The 25,043-nt window shown below is 39.6% G+C and overlaps 1 protein-coding gene across 2 annotated transcripts; it reads right to left on the bottom strand.

Moving 5' to 3' along the window:
* decr1 (2,4-dienoyl-CoA reductase 1) lies at positions 1-24,868 on the bottom strand. Of its 2 annotated transcripts, XR_004223085.1 has the most exons (11): positions 24,761-24,868; positions 22,390-22,595; positions 20,494-20,551; positions 18,677-18,763; positions 12,116-12,263; positions 7,165-7,264; positions 5,809-5,881; positions 5,545-5,691; positions 3,615-3,677; positions 2,342-2,419; positions 1-205 (listed from the first exon to the last, which is right to left on the bottom strand). XR_004223085.1 is itself a non-coding variant. In NM_001083344.1 (10 exon segments), coding segments are annotated over 10 exon segments (1,014 nt in total). In that variant the 3' UTR covers positions 2-145.
* Between the last annotated feature and the right edge of the window lie 175 nt (positions 24,869-25,043).

The raw sequence follows: 25,043 nt of genomic DNA, 5'->3' as shown, positions 1-25,043 counted from the left end.
ATCAGTAAATGTATGAATTTATTGTCAATGTTTTGATTATTCAATATAAACACATTCAATATTAAACACATTAGTGAAAGATTTCAAGGGGTCTATTGTTACAAAAATATATCAAGGCTTTTAAGTGTATTTCAGCTCAGGCTCTTTAGGATCCTTTTGTTTTTCTGATTAATTTTTCTAACATATCCCACTGATCATTGGTTACCTAGAGAGACAAAGAAATTATTTATAGATAGCAGAGAATGTAAGAGATATAAATATATTGAATAATAGATAAATATGTGATTCTTACATATTGAGAAAAATGTGTCAGACCACAAGAAGAATAAAGCAATGCAGCATTTAACCTTTGGCCAGTTATCCATAATTTTGGCTTTGGGAAAAGCAGTCTACAATATGCAGACCTTTTTATTTATCAGCCCTTCTCCCCAATGCCAATATTACACATTATATTTCCAATCATGAACACTGGGCAGAGCACTACTGAAGAATATGAAACCAGTAAAGGTAATTAGCTATCGAAATGAAGAAAAGCATTAGCAAAGTTGGGAACTGATGCTGGGGGGGGATCAGCCCTGGCTCGCCATTCATTTGGGTTGAAGTTGGCTTCATCAGGGTTGAGGTTAGGGGCTCTGTGCAGGCCAGGCAAGTTCTTCCACTTCTATCTCAGCAAACCCATTTTGCCTCACTTTGTGCATGGGGTATTATTGTGCTTAAACTGGAGATAGCCTTCCCCCCCAGGATCAAAATAATTACTGCTTTTAGTCCCAGAATGTACCTCACCTCTTTTCTATTGCCCCTTTTTCCAGCAATGGGCCCCTTGGAATTAAGGGCCCAAAGCAACCACCCAGACTGCCCATATGTAAGTTTGCCACTGCCTTCCAGAACCATTTTCACAAAGAAAGAAACACAGAATCGTCAGTGGTATGATGTACTGTCACCTGTCAACAGTGATGGACAATTCCAATTTCAGTTCTTCCACTATATGGCTTTTGGTCTTATAGTGTACATTTCAAAAATGATTTAGGTCAGAGACAGTTTGGGGAAAAAAGACTGTCACTTGTTACTGATTAGGAAAGTATCTCTCTCTCTAATACATTACAGTAAGGATCTCTTAAAGGAGAACTAAACCCTAATAATGAACAGGACTAGAAATGCCATATTTCATATACTGAACTTACTGCACCAGCCTAAAGTTTCAGCAGCTCTGTTTTAGTAATTTTCCAGTTATTATTCAATTATTGTAGTTATCCAGGCCTTTACAGTTGTCACAGGAGCTCCCCATCTTGGATTATGTGTCATTTGAGTGGCACTCAAATGCTCTGTGTGCTCTGGGCAGCTGTTGAGGGGATGTCATAAAGCAGAAACCTAGGCTAACCTGTCATATAAGCTGATGCTACAGGGCTGATTATGAAATTCTGATGCTAATTTCACTGGTTTCTGAGTTGCCATGTAATGTGTAATCTGCCATATATTGTGACATTTATAGTCTGTATATACAGTATATAGTGAGTGGGTCCCTAAGCTCAGGTAAGTGACAGCAGCACAGAGCATGTGCAGGGAATCAGCAGAAAAGAAGATGGGGAGCTACTGGGGCATCTTTGGGGGCACAGATCTTCTTCTAGCCTACTTCTTTAGTTAGGCTTTAGTTCTCCTTTAAGAAAGTGGAATACAGATTAGCTAGATAAGTGGATGAGGGGAGAGGTCTGCCTTTTTTTACTCCTGCCAAAACACTAGAGGTTTTATTATACTATAACTCAGAACATTTTTCATCTTGAAAATGTATTTGTATACTGGTATACAAACTCTAATCTTGTTGCAAAGCCATGACTTTTCATTTTGTGTGTTCGAGCCCTTTTCATTGCTTTTGCTCAAATCAGAGAATTGCCAATGTGCACATCAAAAAAAAAAATAAATAAAGAAATTAAATCCAGCACAATAAATACAATTTAATAAACCTAGAAATAAAATCTGTGTTAAATCTAAATTGATTTTGTGCATGCATTCACAGTTATTTCAAATGTAAATCAGTGACTTATTTAACATCTTACAATCAAGTATATTTTTTCTTATTAAATGTGGTGGTTAAACAAAAAAAACAAATGGTTATATGAAAACAAGTTTACTGATCTCCTCCTCATTTCTGTGCTCAAAAAATCCCTTTTTCAGACCCATGATTATATTTTTTTCTACTTTATCAAAAGACAGTTCAAATCACATTATCTAAATTATAACAGTATCCCTAGGCCATCCTTAACCTGCTTGACTCCCCTCCATTGCCCCCCTCTAAGCTCCTTCCCCACAACATCTATTCAGTTCAATAGTTTCCCTGGGTGCAGACCTGCCATAAATCTGTGATCTGCATCGGAGTTCAGAGGCCCCATCTTGCTCTGTCTTCTATTCTCTTCTGTCAGTTCTCCTGATAGATGTTAAGAGGAGGGATATTGGATAGGGTAAGTCGAGGGGGTTGAAGATGGGTTAGGGTTTAGTTCCCCTTTAGGTCATACTACCACAAGAAAATGCCCCTAACAATTTTTTAATAACCTACAGATGCATTCATACCTTTGTTTAAAACCATAGAGATATAGTGGATAGTTTACTCCTATTATAAAATATAAGGCTATTATAAGTCACAGTAGAGTTCCATGATCATATCAGTGCCGGGCCTAGCCACCTCTCTCTCAGCTCCCCTCGCCTTACCATCAGCGTGCATGTGTGCATTCGTTCCCAATACATGCAGGCTGACAGTGAGTGGTGCCATGACAAGAGTTATGCTCAAGGGGCAAGTGACTGGCAGGCAGTGGGGAGACAAGGGCACAGAGTAGAAAAGGTATGTGCCTAGCCCCCCCCCCCCCTCCCCCATCATGTTTGTGCCCTAGGCCTAACCCTAATTCCGGCCCTGGATCAAATATCTGTCATGGAACTCTGAGGTGACTACTGATATTTTTATAATTTACAACAGGGTGTACATTTTCTTTTTTACAAGACACAAGTCTCAGTAAGTCATGTGACACAAATTAAGTCACTTAGCAATGATTATAACTAATGGCATCACTAAGCACCATGTATCATATAATTTTGAGGATATTCATGGCTCGTTTATTATATAGTGAATAATGCACCCCTTATTGTAAAATATAAGGATAATACAGTATAAATAACAGAGGAGTTCCGTGACTATATAAAGGCACAAGGCCAAGTGGTTTTATACTGGTTATGGAACTCCAAGGTGACATCTAACATCCTTATATTTGACAACAGTGGATACATTATTTATTATAATACACAAGCTTCAGCAAGTTATGTGATAGAAATTACACTAAACACAGATTATAACTGATTTAAGGATATCATTTACAGCATATTCATGGCTCTTGTGTTTTATAAGAAGTTACCTTACACTGTAAAATATATACTTTTATAGGGTGGCTTACTGGTGATCCTATAATCAATGTGATGTCAACTGACTCATTGAAATTTGAGTATTATATAAAATACTGTATTCTATGCTGCAAAATATGCAATAATACCCCTTCATGTTGCAAGTTGGTACATTATTAACATCCTTTTTTTCCCTCACTAATAATTTTCTTGTTTTCCTTTTCTAAGATTACCTTTGTTAAACTATTAAACTCGCCGGCCATAGATACATATTCACCACCATCCAGACGAATAATCTGTAAAATACACCATAAAGCTCATTATTAGTAATATGAGCAGCAAAGTCCATAAGCAACTACAGTAAAATATATATAAGACTAGTCTCAGGTACTCACTGTGATAGCAGCACAAACAAGTTTTTTATAAAGTTATTTTTCCTATAAAAGTGGAAAGTGATATGTATGTGGCTACAACGCTGAGCCCTTGTCACAGGATATTAACAGGAAGCACAAGGGGCAGTTGCCAGTTGCACAGCCTGATCTAAAGAAATGTATCCATCTTCAGTAATAGGTAGTATCATCCTATGCTACTAATTTACATGAAGGTCAGTGGAAATATTATAAATGATGAAAATCGCCTTCAGAAAAGATTGAAATATTAACATTATAATAAAGCTGTAGCCATAAGATATGACAGTGTGGCTGCTTTTGTCCAATAACAGCTAATATATGCACATATGCCATAGGACTGTCTTCTAGTACGGAGGGCTATTTATATAATATCCCTCAGGTTCAGTGACTGCATTTAATGATAATACCCCTAGTTTATAGTGTCTAGAGAGTCATAAAAAAAACCTGGAGGGCCACATCTAGCCCCTGGTTGAAAAGTCCAGTCTGGCCCCTTATACCAGTATGGGATCAGTTTTTCCGAAACCTGTTATTCAGATAGTTTCGTATTACAGGAAGGCCATTTCCCATAGAATCCATTTCAGTTAAAAATGATTTCCTTTTTCTTTGCAATAATAAAACAGTACCTTGTACTCAATTCCAGCTAAGATATAATTAATACTTATTTGTGGAAAAACAATCCTATTGGGTTTAATTACTATTAAAATGATTTTCAAGCAGACTTAAGGAGATCCAAATTACGGAAAGATCCCTTATCCAAAAAACCCCAGGCTCTGAGCATTCTGGATAACAGGTATAACAGGTAACATTCCTGTGTAGGGAGGTAGTGCTGGGTCCCTGCACTTACCCCCCTCCTGCTGCTGTTCCCTGTAGGGGAGCTGGCACTGAGACCTTGTGCTGTGAGCTGCTGCCTAGCAACAAGGTGAACAGCAAGCTCAGGGCTGCCGGAAGTTGCAAAGCAGCCTGGGAGAGGAAGTCAGTGGGAGGAGAGAAAAAGCCCCAGAGCTCCAGAAGCTGCACGTGGGCTCAGAGAGAGGAGCTGCATAACAAGAAGCTGGCCTTTGGAACAGGCTGGTACAGGGAAGGCAGACCCTGCACCTGGAGAGACAGAGATCCTGTGAGGAGTCCTGACTGGAGGAACAAACACCTGCAGGGGGAGCCCATCTGAGTACCTAAAGGGGCTAGTAGTCGCACTGCATGGCTGTGAGTGCTGGACTCGCCTGAAGATTCTGTGTGAATCGCCCAAAGAGATTCCTGGAGTGAGTATCATTAAAGTGAAACTAATAAAGGAGCGCTTGAAGATTAAAATATATAAACTGTTTCCTTTGGACTGAGCTAAAGGACTTTACATAGTTAGTGAGATAGCTTGCGCTGGCAAAGCTAGTTAGTAAGGCCCTTATTGCCACTTTGATAGGAGTGTTATCTGTATTAGTTTCCCCTTTATTTCAGATAAAAGTTATTTCGTTTATCAAGTACTGTGTGTGCATTATTATTGTTCCTAGTGGGGTCACCCGTAGGTGCACTCCCGGATCCCACTAGGTGGAGGCACTGCGCTAATAAGTACCAGGTACCCAGTCTCTCCCAATACCACTTCAGAGTGATTCAGGTTTGTCCCGTGCCATCAGGTAAGCGCCACACGTGGAGTGTAACACTGTCAAAAGTGCCCGAAACGGTGAGGATAGGGTTACACCTGTATCAGTATCAATATCAAGACAACAAAGGTCAGTGACTAAACTACGCAATAAAGAGGACTTACTGCCCCATTGACCCAGGTAGCATAGTCACTGCAGAGGTAGGAGGCAAGATTTGCGATCTCCTCAATTGTTCCCAGACGTCCACAAGGAATCCTTTTCAACATTTCCGCTTCAAATTGTCCAGTGGGGTCAAGGCGACTGAATGCCCCCTGAATCGACAAAGAGGACATGTAATTAAAGGCACACAAACGTGCTGAATGATGCACTAATGCTGCGCAAACAGTGGAGGTGCTTGCTGTACAAAAGCACTGTATCTTTCACTTTACCTTCGTTCTTATTGGACCAGGCTGTATCACATTAAACCTCATGCCATATTTTCCCCACTCAGATGCAAGGGATCTAGGAGAACAGGTCGACAAACAGCATAATATAAATGTAAAAATGAGCAAAAAGATAAAAATGGTGTTCTGAGCAGCCCAGTATCTTTCATACTGTGCCAGTAACAGACACTACTCAGTACTGAACACGGTGTGTATCCATATTTTTCATTACATTGGGAATTACAACTAGTACTTTTACATTACCCATGATTAAGTGGTCACTTCAGAATGCTCATGGGGAAAAAAGAAGTTCAATTATCTCTAAACCACTGACTCCTATTTTTATAGTAACGTATGGAAAGCAGGCAGAGAGAAATGAAATCTGTATGTGACAGGGGCGATTAATCAGCAAAGTGATTCAGGAGGAAAGATCATTATGTACAATTTGTTTCATTGCTAGAGATAAATGCAAATAATATTTTATATTTCAATATTTCATGGTTTTCTATTAACAGAGAAAAACCTTCTTCAAAAGCATTCTTATCATTTTCTCTATAAATAAAATATTTAAAGTAAACACACACTCTATTAATCTGTAGGGTTGCAAGTCCATTATTTTGCTTTATTAGACATTGACATATAAAGGAATATCTCACAGGGAACATAGAAGATTCAGAATGGTCATTATTAGACAGTGGATCAGTTCTATTGAAGTCTAAGGAGAATACCTCAATGTGGCAGATTCTGTCCATGTATAAAGACAAATATACAGAAAATAGATGCTCTGTGCATGAAGTTTGCAAACACAAACCCAATGTGCCTGAACCAATAAGGGTACAAGGCAGTAACAGCATGTATAATAGGTTTGCCATGTGTGTGGCTTACACCGTGCCTGTTATTGTTGTTCTTTAGTCCAATTTAGTCAACACTCTTGCAAAAAAAATAAAGAAACCAGTACTCATTAGGTACAGCTTAAAAATGTCATCAGTGGAGCATCAAGTTGTCAGGACAAGGAAATACCTCCATGTGACTCTGAGTCTGTACGCTCACTATGTTATACCTCTGATAGACGCTGCCAACAGTAAGATGGAATCACAAAACTGTGAACACCATAAAGGTTATTTTGCAATGCCCTCATTAGGGTGCCTTGCAGTGCTGGGTTTTAATTCCAGCAAGGGCACAATCAGCAAGGAATAATTGCCCAGAGTTCCTAGATAATAATAATGTTTTATGATTATGATAATAGTTCAATGGGTACTGTGTGCTTTCTTCCTCTACAAGAGCAGTATTTGGCAGGCCAAGCTCACACAAATACCCCTATACAGACAAGTACAACTGTACAGATATCTGCAAAAGACTCACTTGCACATCACTTCAACTCCAGCCTTGGCAGATGCACTCGGTACTACAAAGCCAGACCCACTATTGGCATATACTGTGGTAATTGAAAGGAATGCTGCCCCTAGAGGAAAAAATAAAAATAATTACAACACTGTGATGTGTAATATTGCACAGATTCCACATTGTATAGTAATATATGGGCCATCACTGGCTGCTGATTGGTAGCCCAAGCAATAACATCCTGATCTGTGCCACACATGTTAAAGTGCTTGTTCACCTTTAAATTAACTTTTAGTATGACGTAGGGTAAGCTACTGAGAATTTACAAATTTTTCTTAAATTATTTAGGTTTCTGAGCAACAGCTCTTCAGTTTGTAATTTCAGCAGGTATCTGGTTGCTAGGGCTGATTGTAGCTGCCGATATCAGTCCCTTAGAACAACAGCTTATTGGCCCGTGTAGGGGCACAAACGACGGGCCTGCCCGACCGATATCTGGCATATCTGAAATTGGCAGGATATCGATCAGGCAGGTTAAAAAATGTAGTCGGATCGGAAACTGCATTGGCTCGTTGATGCAGTCCCAGAATCGACTGCGCCTATTCCTGCGTTCTAATTCGACTGTTTGGCCCCAGGGCCAAACAACCAAATTCGCCTAAATTCTCCCGATATCGCTCAACTGTAGGTGGGGAAATTGGGAGAAGATCAGCTCACTTGGCAACCTCGCCAAGCGAGCGGATCTTAACGTGTATGGCCACCTTAAAGGAGGGCCTAAAGAGAAAGATAAGTAATACAAAGTGTCAGTGTTTTTTTTTTCAGTGACCCCATTTAAAAGCTGGAAAGAGTCAGAAGAGGAAAGCAAGTAATTCAAAACCAGAAAAAAAATTAAAATGTGGTTTTCAACGCTGGATTTTGTGCGACAATATGAAAAAGTTGTGGTTTTTGTGCGACAGGTTGAAAAAGTCACGTTTTTTCCAACTTTTCCGCATGCTTTTCATTCATGCCTTTTCAATTCAGATTTTTCAAAAAATACTTGCCATTGCCCTTCATGGAAATAAGTTTAATCATAGTTTTAATAAAAGATAAAACCACAAAAATCTGTTAATAAATCCCCCGCTAATTGTTTTTGGATAGAATTATTGACCAGTACAATATACCAATATAAAATAGCATGCTATAACATGGTGTGGTTTCCACCTATTCTTGACTTTCTCTGCAAAGAGAATAAGTTACACATTACTGGGCTTAGCATTGACTTTATAGCATTTTGACTCCATCACAGTCTGAGATCAGCGGGCATGTAGAGTTAATAAGAAATGTATTGCAACAGTAAGTTGGGTTATGAGGGTAACACCCACTGCCCTTACTGAAATGCCAATTTAAATGTCAACACCTCTTCAAAGTATAAGAAACATTCCTCCAATTTCCCTGTAAATTCGTTTTAGGTTTCTTGATACATTCATTCGAAAGCATATTTATTAAGCCGCCAATAATGGAGCAGTGACATGCGCCAGGAAGAACTTTGAAGTCTTAAAAACAATGTAACGGCTCGACATAGCGGAACCAGAGAATAATATGGAAATAATGTTTCAGGCCTTGAGCGCCAAGAAACAATAGATTTCTCATGACTTGGGAAAAGAAGTGTAGCTCTATAGTCAGCAGCCTTTCCATGGAAATTAGAACACTATCTCCCATGAAGCAGCTAATACATTTTTCAACAGCCTTGGGCTTTGGCCCTTCCCTAAACTAAAGGCGTTCACAAACTATTGTTGATAGCAGAGTGATTTAAAGAAAATTCTCCACCTGAGACATTAAAAGAAATGTCAGGATTCAAGGGTACTTGAGAAGCAACTTTAGACAACTTTGGTAAAACAAAGCGGCGCGTATGTTTTCCCACCAGCGATTTACATTATTGCCGGCAGGAAAGCATTTCGGGGAGATGCCCACAATAGTAAAGATTTATCTCAGGCGACTAACCTCTCCATGTGCAGTATGCAAAAGGAGGCCATACACGATACAATTACAATCTTTCCCATGTCCATTGATCGTAGGAAAGATCATTTGTCCGCTCTACTAGCGTTAACAGCTGAATCGGCAGATATAGAGGTAAAAACAAAGGAATTATTTACCCTTATTTACAATTCTGCATTAATGTTACAATATTCGGGCACCTTCAAAGGCGACCGATATCCAAGGCTTTTACCGATATTGGTTGCCTTGTCTCCCACCATACACACGCTGATTATTGTATGATAATATCAGTGTGTGTATTAAAATCAGCTCCCCACTTCAGACCAATTTCATCAGTGGGGCTCATCACTGCAGGGCAGGGTCACTGTACTACAATGATGAGCCCCAATAACACTAAAACCAGTCTGTAGTTGGGATCTGATTAGAACCTGCCCTGGCTGCGCTCTTAAACCCAGTGGATGAGATTTAACCAATACTGTCATCAAGTGATTCATTTAAGTGATCAATTTACATTGAATACTGCAACCTAGTGATCTCTGCACAATAAATGGGAGAATCCCCTTTTGAAGGCAGATGACCTTGGCATTGGGTGCACATAGCCACATAGACATCTGAGAATAAAACAATAATACAGTGTACTGCCTACTCCCCACACAATGGAATAACCTATTCTTGGTCCTTAATTTGTGCACCTGTACATATGGCAGTTGGAGAATCTAAGGGCAAGTTGAAGCAAAGCCTGCAAGCTAGTTCTAACAGCAAAATGAAGAACAAAATGAAAATAAAGTTAAACTTCCTTTGAACATGATAGCCATACAAAATGTAATACTTCTGAACACACAGAACTAACTCGGCTAAAAAAATATATATATATTTATTTATAGTGGTGAGAGAGACGCTGCCATCGCTGTTCAATAAATGGACTCATGAAGTGCATCCACATTTACAAGGATATGCCTAGGGGTAACCTAGAATACTGCAAATGAAAAACTAGATGAGATTTATTTTACTCTTGCCATGTCAAAGTGTGTTCCAATAATGCTAGAAATAACCAAAAGGCAAGAAGTGGCAGTACATTTGGAAGTAAATCACATAAAAACACTGCAGCTAGTATTTTATTTTATTCAACTGGAAATAACCAAAACCTCAAGAGAAATACAAGCCACCAAGCTTTAAGGCTATAGCACAGCAGGGCTAGGTGCAGTCTATCCCAGATATATCTCCCCTTTATTTTTATATGCTTACATAATAGTAATACAGAGTTTTTGTAAGACCGAGGATGCTCTGGTATATAAAGAAATAGTCCTGGGGCAATTTAATATATGTCTTTCATCTAGTAAATGAACGAAAGCCTAAAGCAGGAAGAAATGTTGCACATTATGTTATGGGGGTACCAGCCCAAGGCAACCTTAGCCCTTTAGCAGGGAAGATCTGTGCCTCCAAAGATACCCCCAGCAGCTCCCCATTTTTTTCTGACCAACCAGAGCACTGGGCAGTGCCATTGGAACTTCTAATAAAATCCAAGATGGCCTGTGACACCTGTAAAGGCCTGCTACTATGCGAAGATGCTGAACCTTTAGGCTAGGGCAGTAGGCAGTAAAACTCAGTATTTAAAAAATAGTTTAAAATTTTTCTGGCCATATTCATATTTAGGGTTTAGTTCTTTTTTAACTTCACATTAACTTACTAGACATCATGGGCTAGTATAAAATGATGTATACTATGTATACTATGTATGCAGTCTGAATCCCAACTGTCAACACAGGTCCAACTCTCTGAAGGCGGCACAGAGGGAGAGTCGGAGAAACCACCTGGCCCAGATTCACTATAGCGCTGCTATATAATTAATACTAAAAAAGGAAGCAAGCTTTCATGGCTCACTAAAATACACCACTGGTTAAATATATCTGTAACTAAGTAACTAAATGAAATGTTTGCACTTTTTCACAATTTTTGCACAAATTTTAGTACTCACAATGCACTGCAGTTACAAATCATTTGAAATTCCCCTGCTAAAAATGGTTAAAACAACTTTATTAGCAGGTGAAATATGAGAGGGTAAAAAGGCCATTTGCCAAACAAAACTACACACCTTGTATACACCTGGTGGGATCTGAAATTTACAAAACATTACAAATTGTGGCTGAATGGCATCATTCTAATGCATACACAAGGGCAGTGGGATGTGCACATGAGACATACACTAGTTCAGCAAAATAAAGAATAAACCATAATGAGATTAGCAGAAATCCTCTCTATGCCTATGCCTATACATTTAGTACATTATTGAACGGCCAATTCTAAGCAACTTTTTAATAGGTCATCATTATTTGTCATCATTATGTGCTTTCTTATAACTCCTTGCAGCTTTCAAATGTGGGTCACTGACCCCAGCAGCCAAAAAAGCTACCGTTTGCTTTGAACAACGTATCTTTCTATTCAGGTCCTTTCCTATTCATATTCCAGTCTCTCATTCAAACCACTGTCTGGTTTCTAAGATAATTTAGATCCTAGCAATCAGATAGCTGCAGGAACTTCAAACTGGAATGCTGCTGAACAAACAGTCAAATAAAAATATAAAAAATACAAATAAAAAATAAGGATCAACTGCAATTTGTCTCCCTCTGCATCAGGGGTCCCACAGTCAAATGTAAAAAGACTTGGGGAGCAACACAAGCACCATAAAAGTTCATGGAGGTGCCAAATAAGGGCTAAGATTGGCTATTAGGCAGCCTCTATGCACACTATCAGCTTACAGGAGGCTTTATTTGGTAGTAAATCTTGTTTTTATTCAACCAAAACTTGCCCCCAAGTCAGGAATTCAAAAATAACTACCTGGTTTGGGGGCACTGAGAGCAACATCCAAGGGGTTGGTGAGCAACATGTTGCCCCCGAGCCACTGGTTGGGGATCACTGCTCCACATCATACTAAAAGTTCACTCAAAAGTAAACAACCCCTTTAAAAGGCACAGTAGGTAAAGATCAAGGTTGATATACGCCTTACCCTTCCCAGCCTTAATGAGCTCCTTGCCAACCTCGAGCGTTACGTAAGCGGTGCCGTTAAGAACAATGTCTGTGATGGTCTTCCAGGCGTTTGCAGACAGTCTTTCAGAAGGAGAAATGAAGTTCCCCGCTGCATTGTTTATCACAACCTACGAAATGAAGACAATTAATTACAGCGCTAGTTGCAAATTTAAAAACACTGATTGGATCTAAACGTCCGTATTCTTGTTCTCAAGCCAAAAAACAGACTGATTGGTATACTAGAGCAGAGCAAGCTCTTGTGCTTAGGTTTCTGCTGCCCTGTTGAGCCTGCTACTGTGAGCTTGGTACATGGTGCTGACGCCTGTCCTTGATAAGTGGTCTTTTAGCACATTTTGTCCACTATTTCATTGTACACATATGGGATCCATTAGTCAGAAACCCATTATTCAATGCTCCAAATTACAGGAAAGCCATCCTCCATAGGCTCCAAACTTTCAAAAAAAAATTTCTAAATTCTATTTCTTAAAATATATTTTCTTTTTCTCTGTAAAAACAAACATCACCTTGTACCTGATGGAAACTTCACATTGAGACCTTACCAGGAAAATCCTAGGTCCCAAGCATTCTGGATTCTGGATTACCTGTATGACTACCAGATTACCTGTATAACATGCACTTGTGCAACTTGAACATTATTTACAAAAAAAAGTTTTGTGCCTGTGTTGCAGCAGTTTGCAATGTGCCAAATAAAATTCTGGGAGAAAATACTGCATTGTGGGGAAATAAACATTACAACTGCATTTATTAACCCCACCCAGCACTGCCTCTGTTAACTTTATAACTTTCTGTGTTGTGCAGAGTTACAAGTTATCTTCAGGTCCCCACAAACAAAGGTTACTCCTCTATCCTCCTCGACCTATCGGCTGCATTTGATATGGTCGACCACTCCCTTCCAAAGCAAGGCTGCACCCTGGAAATATATTTACCTTTCTAACTGATCCATTGCTCTCTCTTATGCAAAGAAAAACTCCACAGTTCCGCTTAATGTAGGGGTAATGTAGCGGCTCAGTACTTGGGCCGTTGTTGCTCTGCCTTTACACTCTGTCTTTGGGACATCTCATCAGCTCATTTGGCTTTAAATAACATCTGTATGCTGATGATATCCAAATATACTTTTCAACCCCTTCATTAACAGCTGAAATCTCTAATTGCCTCCTTGCATTCTCCAGCTGGATGAACCAATGCCCCCTAAAACTGAACCTAACAAAGACTGAACTGATCATCTCTCCACCTAAGCCTGTTCCTACTCCCCCTTTTACTACCTCTATCAATGGCACACTCATTAACCCTGTCAACTTGGCACATTGCTTGGGGGTGATCTTTGACTCCTCTCTCTCTGATATTAACAACGCTGTCAAAACCTGTCACTTTTTAATACGACAATATTGCCCAAGTCCATCCCTTTCTTTCAACTGCTCATGCATGCGCTCATCCTATCCCGACTAGACTACTGTAACCTTTCTTTCAACTGTAACAGTTAGGCTGCTCATGTATGCTCTCATCCTATCCCAATTAAACTACTGTAACCTGGTACTAACTGGCCTCCCTAACTCCCATCTATCCCCCCTACAGTCTGTCTTCTTAAATACTGCTACCAGAATTTTGTCCTCACATCAAGGAGAGTTCAGGCCCTTCCAGTCCTTATCGTGGCTTCCCATAAAAACATGAATAACTTCTCTCTTAACCTTCAAAGCCCTTCATTCCTCTGCGCCTCACTACATCTCTTCTCTTGTGTCTCTAAACGTTGCTGCCCTACTCATCAGCTCCACAGAGTAACAGTTTGGTTGCACCCCCCACTACTACTGCCTTTTCCCACCTTAAACCTTTCTGCCTTGCTGCCCCTTACATTTTGAATGCCCTCCCCTATTTCCTCTGGAGAGAATCCTCCCTCAGTCTTTTCAGAATTAAACTCAAAGACTCCCTCTTGGAGAACTCGCATTTATATTGCAGTGTCACCCACTGAAACCTGCAGCACTAATATCTTCCATCCTCTTGTCTCTTTGATTCTTAACTGTACCTTGTATTTATTTGTATTTATCATATTTTTTTATCTATTATTTTAATAACCCCATTTGCTGTATTTATTGTTCTACTGTACAGCATTGTGTGCATAAGTAGCACTTTATAAATAAAGATATACATATATACATTGTACATCTGTTCTTCTAATACGTGAGTCTATGCTCAGAAGTACAGAGAGGAAAAGGCACATGCTGTACCGGTGATACAAAGTAAGATTTCTGGATTTATTTGCAATTTAATTTGGGCTCTATATGTTACAATGAAATAATGTAGCTCTCAGTGAAAAAGAAATTACCTTGAAAGGCAAAATAAAATCAGAAGTAGGTTGTGGACAGGTAACAGTAAATACCTCTAACCACATCGATTCTTACATTTGCCCTATAAAGTATGCTCTTATTCCTAAGAAGAATCTGGTCCAGTAATTAATGATAGAGCGATAAAGCCAGCAATATTACACACGCTACTTTCTGAACTGTTGTGAACCACAAGTCCCAGTGTTCTTTAGACTACCTTGTTGCATTTCTGTAAACTGCTAAGTGGATGAAGCAGCGCACACTACTGAAAGTCTATGGTGCCATAAGGATCATAATATGGGATATAGAAATTGCTATGAGTCTACCACGTGACATGAATGCTCGTGCTAGTGACAGTTTCCTTTTAGGGTATTTTTCAGGACGACTATAAAGCAAAGTATAAGCCCTCTAATTATCTCATGTAGAAAAACATTTATTTATGTGCTGCCCCCTTCTGGATAGCTGTAACTCTCACTAAGGTTTATCAAGTATGTTTGACCCTCCATGTTATTTGTATTTGACATGTCCCTTATATGGATCCTGGATTCCACTTGGTATGGTACTGCTTTAACTAGTTCTTGACTGCAAGAATGTGTCACTAACCCCATACTAAACTATCCATTTCTAATCTTCCTTTTTATAATTGTGCCTCCTGGCCTCTCTGTATGCAGTTACAGAAGCTGAGACAGGAGCAGTGACATTAAGCAATACAGGTCTATATCAGGAACTGCAGGAAGTCACAAAGGAAAAGGAAAATTACTTCTGGATATTTAATTAAAGGGATAATGATATGTTCCTGATAAATGTGGACAATATCACTATCCTTTAATTAAATACAGAGGATAATGTAATAAAAGATGCAAAGTTTAATGTCAGTGTTAATGTCAGGTATATACAGCAACCAATCAGCAGCCAGTGTTTATTAACATCTGGTTGATTGTTTTGGAAAGCTGGACCCTGAGCAAACTATAGCACTCCAATTGTTACACAATGTTCCTGCACCCTCCCTTAGAATATCTACAGGTTTCACAATGAACACAAATGTTTTTAAAAGTCTACATTCATCTGTTTGTGCTTTGAACAGATGACCAGTAAATGTTATCTGCTGATTGGTTGCTATGGGTTACAAGACAAGAAGCAACGCTAATCCTGAAGAAGTTTATTGTACGATAAAATGCATTCAAAGGAAGTAAATCGTAACAGCTCAAGTATGTGTTTCCAAACATGTTTCCCTGTGCATCAATATCATTTAATCGCCAAATCCCCAATTAAACGGTTTACGGTTACGCTGAAGCAAGGGCAGAATGTGCACATAATCCTGTGGATAGAGCCCTGGCTACACCAATATTAACAGGTAGGCGATCACATTCTCATGTAAATTACTAAAATGAGCAACGGTTCCCAGTGGGCTGGCGTCTATCTTCTATCTTTACCAATTACACAATTATCACTGCATTTGTATTCCACTTGCTTGCTACCGTCGGACCCCTGGGAACTCCAATAGATTGGCCTCCATTTATAGACCATACTCAGGTCTGACCTATTTCTGCAGCTTGACAGAAAGTTTACTTAATTATACTCCCAAGGCTTACAGCTAAATGGTATTATTTCAGACCCATTAAGTTACAGTTTTTAATTTAAGCACATTTACAACGGATCTATCCATCTAAGCAGAAAAAAAAAATCTTATGTTTGATTCTTACTGCTGCTCTATAATTTTAGCTATTAGGGGAACAGCACATAGGGTGATTCCCAGGGTTTTGTCCTCTGCTAACTGTTGGACAGAATGGCAAAAGCTCAAGTTACACATGCAGGATGTGCCTGTCAACAATTCTCCGCTCAGCTCTATCGCTCTTGACATTAACATCACATTAAGCATCACTTCACATTGTCTTGACATCACATCGAGCAACAGAGCTGAGCGTAAGAAGACACTATCTGTAAATTAAAGGAATACGGTCATGGGAAATAGTAAGAAATCCAAGTCTGGCTTGGGACTCCTCCAGTTACATGGGAGTAGGAGAAACAATAGGTTACCTGAAAGCAGTTCTAATGTGTAGCGCTGGCTCCTTCTGAAAGCTCAGACTCAGGCACAATGCACTGATGGCACCTACACACCAATATTACTGCTAAAAAAATACATTTGTTGGTTCAAGAATCAAATTTTAAATGGTAGAGTGAATTATTTGCTGTATAAAGAGTGTAATTTAGAAATAAAAAATATACCATAAAAATCATGACAGTATCCCTTTAAGCTTTGCTGTTCGGTCTGGCTGCCACCAAGACAGAACAGCAGGAGGAGCTCCTATTACATATTCATAATATGAGCTGTGTTCAACTGCTAATATCATGAAAATTAAAATAAATTGCAAAAGGGCTCAGAAGAGCAATAAGCAATCTTACATTTAGTTGTTTCAGTGGGGATAACCCCCCTATTTGCAATAGGTCCATCTTTACTGTGTCACTTTCAAAGAACCTTACTGAACCATAAAAGGGGTGGTTTACCTTTACGTTACCTTTCCATATGTTATAGAATGCCCAATTCTAAGCAACATTACACTTTTGTCTTTATTATTTATAGTTTTTGAATTATTTCCTCCTCCTTCTGACTCATTTTAGGTTTATAATTGGGGTCACTGACCCCAGCAACCAAAAAACTATTGCTCTGTGAGGCTACAATTTTATTGTTATTTATTTTTATATTCAGGTCCCCTCTTATTCATATTTCAGTCTCTTTTTCAAACCACTGCATAATTGCTAAGGTAATTTGCACCCTAGAAACCAGACAGCTGCTAAAATTCCAAACTCAAGAGCTGCTGAACAAAAAGTGAAGTAATTAAAAAAACAACAAATAATAAGATAGTCTCAGAATATCACTCTCTACATCATACAAAAAGTTAACTCAAAGGTGAACAACCCTTTGAACAAAATGCAATTTATATAGACATATAGAGACATGTAGAGAAACTAAGAAGATGTATAGGGTTTTCCCACTCGCTCCTGTGTGTTGCCTTTATAAAGTAATTATCACTTTATGCATGAATACCTTTCCACTAAAAGGATGTAACACAGATCCTCCAAATAATTCCTGGCTCCAGTGCTGGTTCCTCCCAAGCGGTCTGACAGCATTTACCCTATGTAGCAGGATGTGTAAGTGTTATTGCTTAGGGTATTAGTGTGCCCACTGCAGCAGGAGCAGATGGCTCACAGTAGCCACGCATATGACTGCTAGGAAATAAATGAGGTTAGATCTTGTCTCCTGTTGGAATTTACAGAGGGAGAGAGATTTGACACGGCCGCTATAGGAGATATTCATTTGCATAAACAATGGAAATGCTTCTCAGGCACCCCATTAGTTCAGCGCGGCTGCAGAGAAGCTGGCCATAAATAATAGCAGCCACTGAGAAATAGGTTCACTTTAAATGCCAGTGCGTACATTCATATAAGCTCGCGGGCACGACACATTTATCTCCCAGAATTTGAAACCATTAAAATGTTAACAGGTTTATGGACTTTTCCTTCAGTAGTTATTTGAGTAACCTGGGATTTGAAGGGTTTTGGCACAGGCAAACAATCTGTGGCTCTCCAGACAATTAATTTCGTTTACTAAAAATTGAAGTCTTTGTGTTGGAGATGGCCACAGAGGCTGTTTTTCCTATGCTGAGCTGCAGTCACATCTGTTTAGCACCATCGCACAGGTAAGGCCCTTAGTTCAATAGTTATTTGTTCTGCAGGCACTGAATTCCACAGCTCAGAATATACATCATTAGTTTCACACGTTTATCCCTCATATATCAATGGGATACAATCTGCTGTCATGTGGACAGATAACAAATTCACTTAAATAACCCTAATGCATTAACCCCCCACCCATGACAAATCCAAAAGTAAAAAAATGCAATCTAAAAGCTGTTGAGTTCATGTAGAAGTCAGAGGCAGCTGTCCTTTTCCAACTGACTACTATCCTCGTCTCACCCTGCCCATCATGAATACAGGACTGCCGAACACAGCCAGCACTGTATTCAAGGGTGTTAGATGCAGTTCTCTGTGCCCCTTTTTTGAGCACAGATATATATATTTATTAATGGATATAATAAAATCTGGGCCTCATTCTCCATGCAATAGGACTATTGCTATTCCCCAAATATATGCATATGTATATAATCATTTATATAATAAAAATAATTTTAATACAACAGACTTACATCTGGATGTCCAGCCACTTGAATCAGTTCTTCTACAGCTTTTTTAACTGACTCGGGATCTCGGACATCACACTGAACTGGATGAACCTAAACAGGATTAAAAGGCACAAGATATAAAGTTTGAAATATTTGTCATTGGACCTGACAAGTGCAGACATTTCTTTCTTATACATATATATGTATGTAATGCACAACATTTTTTAAATATATTTCTCCAATTTTAGGCAACTATTGTCAGCACTCAGCTAGTCTTGCATAGAGAACAGTTTGCATAATAAGGTTTCACAAGTATAGGGTTGTCATATCATCTCCTTACAATCATCTACTTAAACAGAAATATATGCAGAACAGATGCATGCACTTGTTTAAGTATAGGTGGGAAATGATAATGTACAGAAGCCTATGCAGTTTGTAGCATATATTTGATCTCTTTAATAGTTAGGGACCACTGACTTACCTGCTCAGCTTTCTATAAAATACATATTCTAGATTGTTAATTATAAATCAAGTCAAATGCCTAGAGCACTGAAGATCCTGTCCCATTATTCTTTCCTGCTGAATTATATCACATGCGCAGCTTGCTCCAGGCTACCACAGATCAGCTGAGCGCAGGTAGGTTCACAGAATGCACTCAAGTAGAAATCTAACAAGCCCAGAATCAAAGTTTGATTAATTGCTAATCTGAACATATCTGTTTAGAAGCAAGCAACTATAACAGCTAATGCTGCAGGGTTAATGAATACTTGTAAAAAGGCACAGTCCCTTTCGGTTCCTGCTCTGCATATCTGAAATACTATCAGCCCCTCAGCAAGTGACTGTTCGAAGGGTTCCTTTTCAGTGGGATATGGTTTTCATATCAGCACTTCTAATCTTAGAGTTTGCAACACATTTATTCTGCATGGTTAATTTGTAATTCATTCACAGAAGCTTACTCAGTTTGTAGTATAAATCTTACCTCATACATACATAGGAATGCCGCATGTGTATTTTATAAAAAGCTGACAAGTATTAAAAAAAGGTATTTGGTCAACACTCAAATATGCTCAGGTGCATCCTCCACCATCTTCTGTGCCAGGTACATCTGAAATAGTCTGCCATGCAGCACAAGTGTTTTAGGGGAAGACACATGTGGCAATTAGTAGGCGTGCCTTTTTTAAAAGTCACAGTGACTTATACAGTAACATATGACTGGAAAGCCGCTGCGACCAACTTTTAAAAAAGTAGTGGCTACTAATCGATATGTGTGTCTTCGCCCTTATAGTTTTTCCCTTTTTAAACAGGTGGTGTGGCAACTCTAAAGCCATACACGCACCGATATTATCGTAAGAAACAAGGTTTAGTGCAATATTCGGTGCGTGTATGGTGGATCGACGAGGTCGAAATTAGCAAAAGCCTTGGATATCAGTTGTCTCATCGATCGGGTGGGACAAAAGATTTTGTTTGGGCGCCATTGAAGGCCCCGAGCAAAAGCTGCGTTTAGGGTTAGAATTCCTATTGTTTCTACCTCCATATCTGATGATTCAGTCCTTAATGTCAATGGAGGGTGGAAACGATCTTTCTTGTGACCAGTGGTTGCAGGAAAGATCGTAACATGTATGGCCCTGTGCAGATTTGCATTTTATAGGTGATGGCAGCAATCAAGTTTCCATACAAAATCAAATAACATTGGGCGCAAACATGTGTAGGTGAATGTTGAATACAAGAGTAGACTGTTTTCAGTGTTTACCTGTCATAGAAAAACAAGAATAAAATACATGACAGTAAAGGATATATAAATGGATATTTCTTTCGTTACATTAAAAAAAAGTAAAAATTACCTTGTTTCCAGTTTCTGATGTGACCTCAGCTGCAGTTTTTTTTAAGACATCCAGTTTTCTAAAATGAAGAAAAACAGGAAAATTGTAGCTTTAAGTATAATTCTAGAACTGAATATTAGTGATGAGTGAATCTGATATTTATTTTATGTGCGTGTTTTTTTTTCTTACTCCAAAAAGTCAATAGGTGTTTTTATCAGGATGAATTTTTTTTGTGGCCGTTATATACAGTTTCATTTTGTAAGTCTAATACTTAGTGTATTTTGCTACCTTGTTTGCAGAGTATCCATTTCTCTTACAGTTGTGTTATTAAAAGGCCACTAAGACCGGGAAATGAAAATGCCCTAAAGGAACATACAGCAAGTCAGCTCTGTTATGGAATCAAGGCTCTGCAAGACAGCCAGTCAGTGCAAGCTCTTTATGGGGAGAAAGCTAAATAAATACAAGTGAATCCAAAGCTGAAATTCTCTATTACCAGCCAAAGAAGGAACAGCTAGGGGTCTGGAAAAGGTCAAATAGAGATTTTAAATTAAACGGCTGCAAAGGAAAAGTTCTAGTACAGCTGAATCCTAGGAAACATCCAAAGGGAGTTCAATGTGTAATTAGGGTGGTTGTGTTAGTAAGCAAGCTCCAGAGCACTACTAAAAACAGAAAAAATAACCCACAGAATAGCTGCGCAGAACAATCACTCAGAATGTATTTGCCCAGTGACCAATTACCCCAAGATAGAGAAAGAGAAGCCATAAGTAGATTGTGTCCAAGAAGCTATATAGATTGTGACACACAGTGACATCCTAAAGTGACTGACCACTGAGAATCACCAATAGCCTGCAGCTAAAAAGGAAAGGTTGTCTTATTAAAACAAACACACAACATGCCAATAGTGCAAGATGTAATAAAAAACATGCCTAAATACAGGGCTATGTTCTTAAAGAGCCAGGAAATTGGAAACATGAAACACTCCATATCATGTGGCACTATATCTAAAAAGCTAGGCATGTTTACTTTCCAAACAATGTATGTGGCTGTCGTTATAGTTCGATGAAGAAGGGATAATGGTCTGGTGCTGTTTTCCATGGTTTGGGCTCCGGTTCCTGGTTCCATTGAAAGCAAACCTTAAGGCAACAGCATGTATTTACATTTTTTGCCAGTTCCATGCTTTTAACATGTTTCAGCAAAATAATATTAAAGGAGAAGGAAAGGCAAAAACTAAGTAAGCTTTATCAGAAAGGTCTATGTAAATACGATTCCATCACGTAGCCAGCACGGGGACTGCTACCTGTTGAGGAGTACTTACTGAACACACTGGAAGCTACGTCAGGACGTCTATATTTGCAGATGTCTATGTAAATACAGCCATAAGCACTCACAGAAAAGCTGCACTGAGTCCTCTATCAAAACACAGGATTTATTGTCTAATTTTTTGTAAACATGTTCTTCGGTATCAGACTTCCTCTCTTTTAGGGCTCCTTCAGGTTTGGGCACGATTCTGCTCAGTTCTCTCCCCATCTCTTCTCCTGCTCCCCTCTCCCATAAGAATGCATAAGAACTCATTCCCCCCTGCCTTAGGAATGTGTGATCTGAGCTTCCAAGGGCTATAACTGCAGCAGGAAGCTACCAAGACCAAGCTAAAATGGCAGCTGCTATCGGAGGGAGCTTTTAGGGCACTTTATTCAGGTATAGTAAAGCTTTCTGCTGAATAAATATAGCATTATATTTTATTGTGGCAAATCTATTAGCAGTAAAAGGACTTTCCTTCTCCTTTAATGTACAGAATGGAGGAACTTGATTGGTCTGCACAGAGCCCTGTTATCAACCCAACTGAACGGAATCCAAATGGATCCAAACACTGCACATGTGGTTGTATCCCAGCCCAGCTTAGCATAGAGAGAGTGTTACCTGCTGGATATAACACATTCGGCTCCTAATCGGGAAAGGGTGGTGGTCATTCCTCTTCCCAGGCCGGTCCCACCCCCTGTAATGAAGGCCACCTTTCCTTTGAATGAGTCGGGTGGTAACATTGCCGTCTCTAAAGGAGGGAAGAACTTTGCTTGTGGGGGTTCTTTGTTCTCGCTTGATAATAATGCTGTCCCATGGCTAAATGCCTGTGTGAAGGAACAGCAAAAGGATTAAAATGTGAGTAAATCCTGGTACAACCATGGGAGACATAAGCACATAAGTGAAATAAATCTTCCACATATTTTGCCATTATACTGCAATCCTATGTATCTATTATCAACTAACACAGTTTGCTTTCAAGACTCAGAGTCTCTTCTGGCTATGAACCAACATGGGTGAGTTTTTTCAGCAATTGCCTCCATGTTTGATAAATTTGCATGCATGATAACTTTAGTACTTGATGTTCTTTGGGAGAAGATAAGGAGGATCTATAGCAGTGGAAAAGCACCCAGGGTGGGATTCATAGTGCATCTGGCCCAGGGCTGTGCTGTTAACATGGGATCCCTGTCCTAACCCAACTAATTATCGGTCATCTAAATGAAAAGCCAATACCCCGCCCCATGGAAAAAGCTACTAATTGTCCCCCAGAAGCTGACAGTGCCATGATCAGAACACCAGTGTCCTGCTATGGAATATATATTATAATGATCCCATCAGTCAAACTCGACTGACAGTTCCAGCTGCTGATCTTTGGCTGCACTTAGTTCACAAAAGGCAGTATGAATAAAGCTTCTGGGAAATGTATTCTAAACCCTACTTCCAGAAAGCAGATTTTCTTTGAAGATTTTTTGCAATGCATTTTATCATACTGAAACAACACTGCCCCCTAGTGGAACTAGCTGTACAGAATGCATATGATAAGATCTATGTATACAGTTGTGCCTGTATAATGCAGCAATTCATTTGGTAATTAGCAGTGCATGCCCATAAAGGGCACATAACAGTGCAAAATTGTTCTAAGCACTTTTGCTTTGGACATAAAACAATTTTTGTTTAGATTTCATATCAACATTTTTTACATCGCTATTATCATGAAGGCATAGCATGAGTGCCCCCTGTTGTTGGGCCTCCGTGAAGGCCTAACAGAACAGCCACAGTTTGTTCACTGGAACAGGAGGCGTCTCTTGGTGCTTCAATTATATCAATCAATGAGCAGGGAAGCAGCAAATGACTCCTCCTGATACAGCAATAGAAGTTTTTGCTATCCTGCCATTCCCTGAAGCATAGGGTCCATAGGTATACCTTCAAAATTAATGTTAAAATGCAAAGTGCTCAGAAGAGTTTTATGTAGCTTTACAATTAAGGTTAAATATAAGCACTTAATGCTATTTGCCCCTCCTATTTCCACTTGTTAAGCTCTATGGAGATATGTAACCACCTTTGCCTGGGTAAGTTATTGTGCCTCCAGCAGTCAGGGGATTTTATATAAGTTCTGGTTCAGATTCTGTTGACAAAGGACAATTAATACAAAGACTCAGGCTGGGTTTAAGGCACCCAGGCCATGGCATACACTGTCTACTAGTGGTAAGTCTAAAGCAACTGGACCTGATGAGTAAACCTGTGAATGTTTTCAAGCTGCAAAACATTTCCAAGATTAGTCAGCAAACCCAATTGCGTTAGCGTTATTACTACTGGATTACTAGATGCCAGGATCTGCTGCAATGCAACTGTGCAACTCTCTCTCTGTGTGAACAGTCTCATAGAGACTCACGTGCCAGTTTTCACAGTGGATGCCCCCTAAGTAAAACTAATATAAAGTAGTCACAGTCAGATCCTGCTGGTCAGTCTATCAGCCAAAATCCTAACCCTACCCTCTGCCTGAAGTCACACAGACCTCACAGCATGGAAGCATTTAGCAGAGTCGGGCCCGTGCCCATAGTCCTGGGCCCATGTTTTACAGCAGACAGGTTTCACAGCAGACAGGTTTCACAGCAGACAGGTTTCATGCAAAGAAGCTGGGCCATTACAGTGTGTCCCTTGTGCCACAATAATTCCCCTGGGCAGATGGGTGCAGCCATCATGGCTCCCCACAAGCAGGGCAGTCAGAGTATGGGGAAAACACAGGGAAAACACAGGGAATGAGCTCCTTGCTTGACATGACTGTACATTTAAAGTCCTGTAAACGTTATAACTTTATTTAGGCTGGAACTATACCGACATTAACCTTCTATGTCACCCAAGTAACTTTCCCCTGAAACCTGCAGCCTGCTACTTTCTAGCCAATGTTGCTTTTTGGATTAGATGTCAGGGGCATGCTGGGAGTTGTAGTCCGCAACTTAGTGCACTCAGCAGAGCCTGAATAAACCCTTACCCTGTGGCCTTGCCCGACCCGGCCCGCACTAAGCACTGCCCAGCGGCTCAGAGGTGACAAGTACAGCGCCATCTGGAACGCAAGGATTCAACTATCCGCAACTTTATTCAACTTAGCGCACACGGACAGCAGGCCAAACCAATGTACCCTCGGGCGGGGGTGGCGCGATGAACTTTTAAACATGCTTTATACAAATGTCTCTCATATTTAGCATTACATTATATATATCCTTCGCTGTACACTGTTTAATACCCATAGTGCTCATGTAAATATAGATGTCTCG

The sequence above is a fragment of the Xenopus tropicalis genome, chromosome 6 (genome assembly GCF_000004195.4).
Source record: "Xenopus tropicalis strain Nigerian chromosome 6, UCB_Xtro_10.0, whole genome shotgun sequence".
Lineage (NCBI taxonomy): Eukaryota > Metazoa > Chordata > Amphibia > Anura > Pipidae > Xenopus > Xenopus tropicalis.
The sequence above is the reverse complement of the archived record's forward strand: the minus strand, read 5'-3'. Positions and strand labels throughout refer to the sequence as shown.